At 42.0% G+C, this 12,803-nt stretch overlaps 1 protein-coding gene across 2 annotated transcripts in view; it reads right to left on the reverse strand.

The window, feature by feature from the left end:
- gria3b (glutamate receptor, ionotropic, AMPA 3b) overlaps window positions 1-5,115 on the reverse strand; it is an 82,755-nt gene extending 77,640 nt beyond the window's left edge. The window contains exons 1-2 of one of the 2 annotated variants that reach the window (XM_030766652.1): window positions 5,034-5,115; window positions 4,343-4,501 (exon numbers count right to left, since the gene is read on the reverse strand). In XM_030766652.1, coding sequence (XP_030622512.1) covers window positions 4,343-4,501; window positions 5,034-5,112 — 238 coding nt within the window. In that variant the 5' untranslated portion in view covers window positions 5,113-5,115. The remainder of the gene's footprint in view (window positions 1-4,342; window positions 4,502-5,033) is intronic. The other variant, XM_030766651.1, reaches the window with a different exon arrangement.
- Window positions 5,116-12,803: the final 7,688 nt, after the last annotated feature.

Below are 12,803 nucleotides of genomic sequence, written 5' to 3' on the forward strand. Positions count from 1 at the left end.
CATAAACATGTGTTTTAGAGCATGGTACCAGCTTATGTTTCACAACATGCAACACACATTTAACAAAAACACCAAAAGAAATGGATTTCCTAGTGTACTAATTCACATTTCTGAGTGCTTATGGGAACCCGTTGCATTTTACCCAGAAATAATAACATGGGTGATTTCTGGTAAATAGAGTTCCTTATTTTCCATGAGAATGTTTCATGTTCAACTGGCCATTCACATAATGCGTATGTGAGTGAGTCAGTGCTGACAGCACCGGATTTAAAAAAAAAAAACATACAAAACAAAAACAAAAACAAAACAAACAAACAAAACCCCCCCCCCAGCATTTTCCCATGTCATCTGCTCAGTATTTATTCTCTTAGACAGAGTCTGATTTCAGACAAATTCCTGCTTGAGTTGGAGAAAAACACGAAGAAAAAAGAAAAGTAAGACAGAGAGGAAAACAGTGAGGGCTGTTTTTTTTTTTTTTTGTTTGTTTGTTTGTTTTTGTCTGAACGGAGACAGGACAAACACTGGATTGGCTGTGTCCCTCTTCCTCATCTGTCTGTTCTGTTCTGTCACCGTTTGCCATTCTGAACAGTCACTCATGAAATCTGACCATGAGTCTGACCATGCTTTGTTAAAAAAAAAAAGAAAAATTAACTTAGAATAAGTGGATAGCAACTTAAAAAAAACAGTCAGAGGAAGCATGTGCTGTAGGCAGTAGACTGATTAAGATCCAATGAGAGATTACCTGTCTTTTCAGGAAAATCTCATTGTTGGCGCTGATAATTAGAGTAATTCGAAAAAACGTACTGACAAGCACACTGCTAAAACTTTAGGCATTTCATTGATCTTGTGTGTGACATTAATGGTAGTACTTAACAGACACATTCCTTTTGTGAATCTTACTGCAAAAACATTTTAAACAACAACATTAGTAATGACATTTCAGAGCGAGTCTCGTAGCCAATTCAACCACACATTAGACAATTAGTCCCAGTAGACAACAACATGTTTGATTGCACCAATAACAAAGACCACTGTGGATGCCAGTGACAACCTCTCAGAAATACAATTTCTCAGAAAAATCTTCAAGAGCCGACTGTTACATCCAAAATTGCCTCGCTCATCTGTTTGTGGAGTTGTCTACGTGTATCAAGTTTATAAACTGAAGGCTCGCTAAGGAGAGCCATTTGATCATTTAAGCATGCCTGATTCTGGCAGCCACACTGATACGAAACTGTTTCCCATAACATGAGCCAGTACCATGGCAGGTGAGACCAGTTCTGGGTTTGTATTACAGGTTTTCTCTGAAAATGTTTGCAGTCTAGGGCTTAACAACGGTTTCCTGAAAGACATGCGATACCCCCACGTTAGTGCAGTCATCGGTTCCCTCAAACAGGTCTTATTTACGGGACCTTACGCATGACCTCATCAAACTAATATGTGCTAGTGATGTCATATCCTGCAGTAATATAAACCAAAACATGAACAACCTTCCAGGCAAGCAATGCATGTCTATTCTATATGTCTTTCTGTCTATTCACAAAACGAATCAAATGTTTACACGGCCAGTTGATATCTGTGACAAGCTGTCTTTTGCGGAAGCACTGTCAAGCACACTTGCTTAGCTTAAAATGGAGAACCCAATTCTCTGTTCCCATTCACGTTGAACAGCTTTGATGAGAACGTTGGACTTATAGCTGAACTCAACTTCAGTTCACAACAAAGCTTTGCTGCCTCGATGAGCGTGCGGTAAAACTCAGGAGTGTCTCGTAGAGAGTTGTCCTCACACTTTTACAAGGACTGAGACAAACTCAGCTTGAGCCCTCATGCGTCTCTCAGCTCAGCTCGCTAATGTTCCCAAGAAACTACCTAACGAGCTTCCGATCTAACGCTGTTCTGAGCGCGTGCAGAAGAAAACACATGACAAGCTGACTGAAAACACACTTTTCAAAGCTGTCACTGATGCGGTGCTGGATCACACAATCTCACAGCTATACCCTGTGGAAGTCTGCTTGTATTCAAAAATGTGCATACATACATACATACATACATACATATAACAAATTGCCTGAAAAGCACTGTCTCAGACAACCACATCTAAGCATTTAATTTAATTATCAATAAAAGAAAACAAAATCAAAGTCCATATTCAATACGGCTGAGCAATGCAGCAACTTATTCTATTAATCAGCCTTTATATTGGAGCTGCATTTTAAGATGCTGTTTTAGCCATATGTATTATGTATGTATGTATGTATGTATGTGTGTGTGTGTGTGTGTGTGTGTGTGTGTGTGTATAAATTCGCCAGCCCACTCTGGTTGATATACATATCAAAGCCATTACACATTTTCCATTAAATTGCAGAAATGGTCGACGACTTTCGACAGCTCTTTGCCGTATGTTGCACAAATTTGGAAACGACAGATTGTACAGCCATCAAAGAGCCTAATACGTTCCAGGCAGAACTCAAGTGTGTTCTTCATGGAGCAGCGAAAGCAAGGCATTGAGAGAGAGAGAGGGAGAGAGAGAGAGAGAGAGAGAGAGAGAGAGAGAGAGCAGAAATGGGGCAACTGCTCCCACTGGAATGCATAGATCCAGCAAACAGTCTGCCCCTGGATTTAATTAGATTCTGAAATCTAGCCTCTTTCTCCCATGGTTCCTTGCTTCTTCAACATGCGTGAAATTGCACGCCGTTATCTAAAACTTATTTACTCATTGGCTTATTGTTTGTGTTCTTATCAGTATAAATGCCTCACTGGTATAAGATCCTCACTCAGTGAGAAGGACAATTTTACATTTGGTCTCATGCGCTTCACCTCAGCACCGCCCCTTTCCTCAGCACAACCACACTCATTGGCTGAGAAGTTATAGATTTTTTTTTTTTTTTTTTTGGAGGGGGGGAGAGTATGATCAGTGCAGTAAAGCAATGTGAAGTGTGTTTGTTAATGAGCTGACACTGCATAGGTGAGGGTGTGTGTGTGTGTGTGTGTGTGGGGGGGGGGGGGGGGGGGGTGGGGGGGTTCCAGAATCCACCAAAATACCAAGGAGGGCAGCTCTAGTAACAGTCTGTTGGTTTGTAGGTGGGAACAACAACACCAGACTGAACTCTTTCAATACATGCTACACATGAACCCAGAAGATGTTCTGCAATGGCTGGTAAGCTAAGCAAGACATCAGACAGAACAGTCAAGCATAGACTACAAATCTGAAATTCCATCCAAGGATAAAAAAAAAACCCCACTGACATCCCATAAATTCGTAGGAAGACCAGTGTCTGTATAAACATGCTATTTCACTGCAGTAATGAACACATCTTATACTTGGATACTATGTTCAAAAACCTGGAGACCATAAAAGTGCCATGCCGCCAATCCCTCACTACATTAAAAAAAAATATATATATTTTCAATGGATACATTTTTTATGGAAGTCTCCCAAACTGAATCCTTGAAAAACAGTGCTGGTTGTATAATCAGTCATACTATCTTTTCAGCAAATATCACAATCTCAACATCTCCTGAGCCGAGTTACTCAGTGTTGCCAAGGGAACTTGTGCTGAATTCAAAGAGATTTTTTGACTCAGAAATACCAACACTCTCTGTGCCCACAACCCCTTTTCTACTGCCGGCTATTCATCTTGTACTGCTCCGCTCTCTCAGCATGAGGGTGCTACCAGAATAACATCTCTGTAATTATCTCTAACGCTGACATTCATATGCAGACACAACCAAATATGCCCCGAACGTGTTCTGCGCCTTCATGCCAGGCTTTAAGGTCATTCTATTTGTGTGAAAGTATATCAAAAATCACAGGTCTGGTGAATCTAGCGCAAGATTATTATTATTATTTACCGCTAAACCAATAAATAAATCAAGATTGTATATACGAGCGTGTATGCGTCAGTGTATGTATTAATAATGTCTGGATGGTGAAAACTTGCATTGATTTGTGCTGTGAGGCAAGAGGAGACTAACCACTCACGAGGCACTCAAGCGAGCCTATTTAACAGCTAATTAAAGACTCTCCGTTACTCATTTCTTATTTTCAGGAATGAGGAAAGATTTTTTTTAAGTAATTGAAATGTGTTCATTTGAGCCGTGCTTATGAAGTACTTTATGTAGATATATATCAAACTCATAAACGCATTGGAAATGTGTATTCACATTCGTGTTTACATTTTTTCCAACAAAGTAATCGGCAAATAAAAGTTTCAAATCAGGTAGCTACGGCTTGATGGCCAAGCGTCATAGTATGAAACTACGGCACAGAGTGCTGCGAAAGGCGAGCACGAAACACCCGTGTTCTTTCACGATTTTTCCTGAAGACTGCCTGGTTAGTACTCACACGCATGGGTGACAGAGAAACTGTTGGAGGATTCGAGGTTGTCTACGTTGTAATTCAGATGGAACGGTTTCTCGGTCATGTTCTGATTGGTGTTATAGAGCTGAACGGCGAATCTGAAGGCGCTGTGCTCCTGCACCATTGACCGCATAAAGAGTCCACCTGCAACACAGAAATAAGTTCAATTTATAGCCTTAGCCTGCTGATCTTTCACAGACAGAACCGAATGTTGTTACAACCACTGACTGGACAAAATATTTCACAAAGCACGACAAAATTGATTGTCTAAAATATCTACCAAATCTTTTGTCTTACTGCATTTTATTCTTTTCTGTATCTTGTATGAAAACTACATATATGTGATATTGGAACTTTTCGTGTGTCATGTTGTGCAGTGTTGTTCCTGATGTCATATATTACATCGGCAACATCCTTATTCCCTCGAAATATCTAAGAAACTCAACAATGCAAAATAATTACAACGCCGACAAAAACAGTCCAGTTTTTTAAGTCCAAAGACTGATTAATTTACAACATAATCTTGAACTGGAAACGCAAGTTCGTCGTCACCAACAAGCACCTTCTACTTTGGTACGTGATATTGCTCGGCAGCCCTTGTAAGTCGTCTTTTTTGAAAAACGAAATATAAAAGAAACGATCAATCAACAATTTACAAGCCATTCACAACACTTACCTATGTTTATCTGGTTGGGGAAGCCCGCGGAGGATCTACCAAAAAGCCACAACAAAAATAGGATCACGCTTTGTGCCATTTTCGCCAACCTTTAAAATCAACCCCAGAAAACGAACTGTTTTAGTAAAATCATATACGCAGTCGTGGGCGCAAAATGCTCCAGATCAATGCACTGCTCTCACAGTGCACCAATTAGATACATTGAGGTGCAAGCCGAGCTGCAGACCAATTTTTCTGCAACTGGGGAAAAAACGGAGAGACTTATCCTAAAGATGGTGGTGGCGAGAGTGGCAGATCAGATTGTGAATACGGCTCCTCCAATTGGACCAGCAGGGCGATATTGATCAAACTTGAACTGACGCTGAATAATATATTTTTTTAAGAAAAAAACGAAAGCTTCTCTTTGCATACGACTCCAGACTCTAACTGCAAGGCACAAGTACAGCGTTTGTCAACACTTAGGTGCAATCAATAGAATCCTACTAGCCCCGCGCAGCCAATGATTTTAGCTAAATAGCCATAGGACCGCTTTTAAAACTGCAGCAACTGCGCGTCAAGAAGCAATGGAGAAGTTCATTTGACAAGCGGACGGATGCACAGTGAACACGTGTAATCATCTTAATGTTAAGGCAGCGTTTAATGAGTGACAGCCTGTGTTTCTCACAGATAAGTGTGTGTTCTGTGATTCAGTCAACTAAGGGGAAGAAGAGGCTGGATATGCAGAGGTGAAGCTGCAGTAACACGAAGCCCTTTGATCGACCAATATTGATCGCTTTGTTCAGAACCGTTCACCGTATCCCCACATCGGGCTTCTGCTGGACAAACAACATGGGGGACGCTGAGCAATAAAACAGCAATCATGATAATAGCAAAGGGGAGTGTAAAATTTAAAGCCCGATCATGCCGTTATGGGAAATATTGGAGAACCACAGCGTAACTGACAGCGTACAGTATCACGCCTCTGTGTCTAAAACAGATACATTATATCACGACGTAAAGGATAGACATACATCTTAACATTACTCCACGTACGCGTTACATTTTCAGATTTAGGAATGTAAGGGTTATTGCCGTCGCACTGTGTCCTGGGCAGGACCACAGGGTAGTTTTAGCAGTGAGTGCTGTCCAGGGTCCTGAAACACCGAATGCGGTACAGCATTGGGAGTCCGCATCATGGGTGGATTTCGAAAGCGAAATCAAGCAAGGAAGTTAAGATGTGAACAGCTCCTGTTTTGTTCTCAGTCTGATTATTGTTGGTTCATATAAGGCTGCATACTCTGATATATTTATTGAGATAATTTTTAGTTTTACCCCATGAAAATTCTCGGAAAAATTGTAATTTCCCCCCTGCGGGCACAGTTAAATCAATTCTTTTCGAGTTTTATGAGCGGCACCTATGCATTGTCTATCATTCGTGTATTTCACACAAACGGTAGAACAATTCAAGGATTACTGCTTCCTTTATCATTCTCAGCAAAGCTCTTCCAAAATTGAGTTTTTAATTGCATTGCAAATGGGCAAGACTTCAGCTATTGATACAGTAATGGGCTTGTGGCCTTCGTGTTCAGCTCCACCGAGAGCAACTTCATTGCAAGCTCTAATAGACTACAGTTCAAAAATCACTTGAAAACCGTCTCACTGAAATGACTAAGGGATGTAGAAGTGAATTCTCATTTCATTCATTCTCTAACCGCCCTTTTTAGGATATAAACATTACCGTGACAGTGTACTACGGTTCATCGTGGTATTTCTACGAATAAAATTGTAAAGGGACTGTGAGAATTTTACCAAGTCTTTTGCTAATTTAAAACTCTGACGAAAAAAAACCAACAACAACAAAATAACCCACAATGTTGAGATGACCGAGTCTTTGTATTTGCCAGCGATTTTCGCGGTTCTATTTACGTAACAGCTGTTTCACTGTACGACAATATTAGTGGAATTCTATTGGCTATCGCCAGCACTTGTTTGCATCGTTACAATATCACAAACACAGATTTGTGCCCCCTTCAGCCTACTTGTTTTTGTAGTGTGTGAAAGACCGTGCTCGTTTATGGGGCCACCCTTTGTAGATCATACAAATACAGAATGTGAACAATTCTGACCCAGAGTTTTATAGCTTTTTTTTTCTCTGCTAATTATTGTCCATAGGGTAAATGGCTTTTACCAGTTGAGCTGACTCTGTGGAACGTGAGATACCGAAGGAAGAACAGACGACATGTGGGGTGTGAATCAGGCACCGTTTTGATCAGGTTTCCAGTGGTGTGGATGCTCTTTTACATGGGTGAAAAGTGTCAGGGCAGAACACACAGCTCTGACTGTCAGTATATCTCCAGGGAAAAATCCTGAGACCATAGCATTGATTTTTTTTTTCTACTCTGCCATCATATACCTGTGAGCTCATAGGTTACTCAGACCAAGCCTGATCAGCCCCCATAATGGAAAGGTCCATCATGACCTTAGGTCAAACAATGACCTCTTAATCATCGACAGAAATAACACAAGATGATTTTCAACTGCAAAAAAAACAAATAACAAACAAACAAAGAAACAAACAAAAAAACAACAGCAATCTACCAGCAATCTACCTGTGTTTCAGGCATTTTCATTATTTATGCTGAGTAATTGCATATAAGTTTGACATCACTGATCTCCAAATAAATAAATAAACAAATAAAACTATAAATTTGTAAATTTGTGAATTTCTATTGGATGAATGAAAATGCTGAACAGTGGCCTCCATTCTTACCCGAACGATATTCACCAAAGGGCGGGGTTACAGAATGAACGCGGCTCAGTGCCTGTCGAAAGGCCAGGGCAAGCATTTCCAGCACGTCTTTCAAAAAAGCGCAAACAGAATAATGAGCATATGGCGGAGCCAAATGAGCAAATAAGCACAGATTCTCATTCATGATACAAAAACTGTTCGCGACATAGCATCATTACGCTCGCACGTAGAACCTAACAGACATTCATGTCTCTTACTTAAGATCTGAAAGATGAAAACTGATGGCGAACATTACACTCTGGAGACTGATGCACTGCTAATTTGGCATATTGTTAATTGTTCACTGTGTGTATCAGGGTGAGTTCACGTGTAACTGGGATTATCATTGTAAGATATTTAAAAGACCCAGGGATGCACACATGTTATTAATGAACTGTGGTATCTGGAGTACGGCTGGAGTAAGATTTGTTCCTGCTGAATGGTGAAGTTCTTCAATCCCTGCCTGTCTTCTTCATGACCCAGATGCGTCAGTGTCATTCATCCACATTATTTGGCGTCTCCGTCGGGATCATACAGTCTGCAATCATGGAAACTGACTCCAGTAGTGCAAGATGTTATAGCAGGAGTGAATTAGTATCAGTCTGAGGAGAACGCAGCAGAAGACAGTCTACAGCCGTGATGCTCAGTTACATGCGGAGAGGCTTTTTCCTGCGATCCAAGAGCCAGTCAAGTCTTGCCCAGATGTTAGAGGCCGATAAGACAGAGTGAGCTTGCGAGACTGCATCACCAATTCAGAAAGAGAGCTGCTCGCTTACGACGGGATCAACACTCCAGGGAACGGCAAGAACCCTCAAAGCAAAACAGCTGTTTGGCACAGATGTTAACATAGACTCCATATCACAAAAATCACACGCCACTGCTCCAGATTAATAGGGTTATACTCCTTCCCTCTTTTCTTTTATTTGATTTGATCCTTTTCTCCTGAAGTTCACCTCCTCAGTTTTGGGCAGATGCAGTGCCCGTAATCTCACAAGTCTCTCTCCTGACATGGCAGTCACACCCGAGTCAAGGTGAGTGAGGGTAGTCATCTGCCTCCTCTTATTGTGTTGTGTTATTCATTTAATTCTGCCCACATGTGCATGTAGTAGGTCCCTGACTATCAATGACGTCTAGAGGGCTAAGAAAAGTGACCCAGGCCCATCACACCCACCCACCCACCCGCACAGGGGAACAAAGCTAACCATGTCCCCTCGGACCCGCGGCCTCAGCCAGCAAACACAGCACAGCTGAGGCTTCAGTCATGAATCCCAGATGCATGACACACTCCTGCACTTTGAGTCGGCGCTGTAACCAAGAACGGCACTCAGGAGCCCTGCGCTGTACGCCATTCGACTGCTTACGAGCATATCAAATGACAGCGTACTCATGTGGCCAGAGAAAGGGGGATGTGTATAAGGATTGCGTAATTGTAACGTACACCGTCAGTTTGACTGGCGGTAAAATGCGTCGCGGCATTAAAGGGGGGGGGTGGGGGGGGGGTGTGTGTGTGACACATTTATAGAAATAACCAGTGGAGCTCCATTTAAATGCCACTGTGGGCTGCGTCACAATCCCTTCATGAGATTTGGTTCTCAGCAAACGCTCTTTGGCAGAAGTGTGACAGAGACTGTGTTATCAGCTGCACAAGCTAACACACTTCTCTCTCTCTCTCTCTCTCTCTCTCTCTCTCTCTCTCTCTCTCTCTCTGTGGGCCCTCAGAGGCCCAGCCGGCACAGCCATGGAAACATGTGACCAAACTTCACAGTGTGCCCGGAGGGGGGAATCATCGACAGAGCCAGCTACACACAGACACAGAGAGCGATATTCGCGTAGTCTACACGCGGGGAAACATCTCAGGTTAAGTAAGTCTATGCTATGGCTTGGCATCCAATCAGCCGGTCACTTCTTGTCGCGTCCTCTCCATCGGTAAGAAATTGCATTGCTGAGGCCTCAGAAAGGTAAATTAGCTCCAGTCTCTTGCCTGGATGATAAAAGCCCTACAAATAGATTTATTATGGTGGTAAAATGGAGGTTAACATTCGTCAGATGGTAAGGGACAAACTCAACTGCAGTTCAGATTGCACACAGAGGATAAAATAAATAAATAAACACCTTCGACTGGCTGAACAGCCACTTTGCCAAGATTTCATACTCTCTTTTTAACAGCTCAGATACTCGTTGCCGCATGGCATTTTGTGATTTCAAATACTTTGATAATTTGCATAGTGAAATTATGTCACACCATCTGTCGAAATGCGCTTTCAACTACAGCAGCGTTTTCCTAAAGGTGACACAACAGTTGGACCCTCACTTCACTTCCTAATTAAATCAATTGGATTCATCACAGGCCTGTGGTCTCCATGATTTCACCCCTCTAATAGAACTGTCTGTGAAGAGCAAAACCGCCTGCCTGCTCCTCACTCTGCTCCCCACACCTTAATAGAATCAATTATGCATTTGAGTGAGCGTTTCAAAACACACACACACACAGAAAGAGAGAGAGAGAGAGAGAGACAGAGAGTAAAAGAGAGAGAGAGAGAGAGAGAGAAGGGCATCAGCCGTCTCCAAGACTATCATCATCATTAAACCTCCTATTAGACGTCCATCTGATCACCATGGATATTGCACCTTCAGACTCCCCCCCCCCCCTACAATTCCCCACCTGTGGTCAAGTCATTTGCGTTAAGGCCCTGGCTGAGGTGAAGCAAGGTGCTGGCGTCTTTCAGGCAGCTGGCTCCGGTCCTGCTCCCACCAGAGCATGCTGGGACATGTGCATTGTTCAGAGGCTCTGTGTGTGTAATTGGAAGTAAAAGGAGAGGTTGCCATGGTTAATGAAAGGAGTGTGGAAGCATGTCATTTGGACACGTGACCCCCCCCCCCCCCCCCCAGTCGTCTCACATTCTCACCTGGTTCGGACAGGTTGTTAAGGTGGCCTGATCTCAGAGGGTAAGCCCTCTAGCTCTTTCTGTATTTAAAAGCCATTCAGCCGATGCAGGGCTGGACGTGAGAGCAGGTAAGAGCAGTGCATTATATTATATAGTATATTATATATTATTATATATACACGTCTGTATTTCCAGGAACCTGAGCACTGTAGAAGTATGCTCCAGTTCTTCTAGGCAGGCATGGGATGGGATCAAGACCGTCCATTAGCTAGACTTCAGTCGGAAAACGATAGTGCTGATTCTGCACAAAGTGTAAAAGAGAGTCTTAGCATTAGCACAGTATTATTCTGAAAGGGTTGAGTTAGGGATACCATTCAAGATCTGCACAAAAACAAACAGAAAAGAAACAACAACAACAACAAAAAATACACCTTTTTTGTTTTATTACGACCGCTCCATTTCCTTTATTTGGCTTTTAGTCCGCTCAGCTGGTTTTGACCTCGAAAACAAATAAAAGCTGTCCACTTCAGAACATCTGAACACGCTTTCACCCATGTTTTATGCAGGTGTGCTCAGTATAGAGCAATTTTGGGATTGTCAACAGTGTGAACTAAATGATGTAATTAGACAGTCCATGTGCAGAAAAAAGTACAATAATCACAGAAATTGCAGGTACATTACATCTGCAACCACACGTCTGTGCTTTTACTCTGTAAAACATATCTCTCATCTTTTGTTGCATTCATATGTGTGTGTGTGTGTGTGTGTGTGTGTGTGTGTGTGTGTGTGTACATACCTAATAAAAACAGCTTTTAGTGTGATTGTGATAACACAGTCAGTCATTGTCTACTAAACGTCTTTTCCTTCACAAAGAAGGTTATGAAACATTTAATCACATGTGGAAGCTGCCAGTATAATGTTAGGCACAGTCAGTTTAGGTGAAACAGTTTGCAGCAGAAACAGTGCACTGCAGTGCAGTGGTTGTACTGACAGACTGACCACAGGTCAGTGGAGTGAAAGTGAAGTATTTTGGGGCCAGTCAGCAGGCATGTGTCAGAGGAGGATCCCTGCTGCTCTGCACATGCTGCTAACTTCATCGCTTAGTCAATGCAAAATTATTTTCTACCGTCCCGAGGCTTCATCTCAAAAGCCGCGAGCTCGGCTAATTACTCCTACCAAACTTCCGTTTCTCCGAGCTCAGTGAGCAAATAGCTTATTGTTGTGGGAGAAAGAACAAAATTGTTTTGTGTGTCTTGTGGTGCCAATCAATGAAATTGGATTCCTCACCATTATGTAACTCTTGTGTTTAGTGTGGTGTTTCCTGATAAAAAAAAAAAAAAAAATACAGTCTAATCTCAGTAATGCCTAAGAATGAATACATCGTAAACTGCACTACAGACCTAGATAACAGAAGCTCTCTTAGGTCACGACATATCAAAATTATAACGACCATCACCTTCACCAGCACCATGAAAGAAGAAGGAAAGGAATGAAAGTATTTGTTGTCTTATTTTAGGACCTTGGCCGCAGCTGTCTATCTGTCGGTGAAATGTCTGTCTGTCTGTGAAGTGTATGTCTGTCAGTGAAAATAAGCGATTTTCAAACATGTTCAGACTTGTTGTTATAAAGGGAAACTCTTTATAATATGAAAATAAAAAATCCAAAAACATTTTGCATGTTGTTTGCCCTGCTCCATCCCTGGTACCTTCCATTACACTGAAGGAGAGCGTATCGGTGTGTCTAGATATTTCCTTCACTTCCCAAAATTATATCTTGTTGACTGACTGGATTTGACTTCAAAATAACGTCCATGAACACGTCAAGCCATCGATCTATCAACGCTGAAATATTTCGGGCCCAAAAAGCCGTGTCAGTGCTGGTTCAATATGACAGTTCCATCAAATCTTTAATACTTTGAAGGGAATGTAAGTTTATTCTACCCTGGAGATGGAAAACATTAAAATGGAGATTTCTTCAATATTTGAGGACAGTCATTCATAGCTTGCAGCATGCAATAACACGTCTTCTCTCCCAAACACCGTGACATCCAATCCAAGGGAGAGCAGGGTCTCCTTACATTTACCGAGGCGGCGTCTGCGGTACAGTCCTCACCGTAGA

The sequence above is a fragment of the Chanos chanos genome, chromosome 2 (genome assembly GCF_902362185.1).
Source record: "Chanos chanos chromosome 2, fChaCha1.1, whole genome shotgun sequence".
NCBI lineage: Eukaryota > Metazoa > Chordata > Actinopteri > Gonorynchiformes > Chanidae > Chanos > Chanos chanos.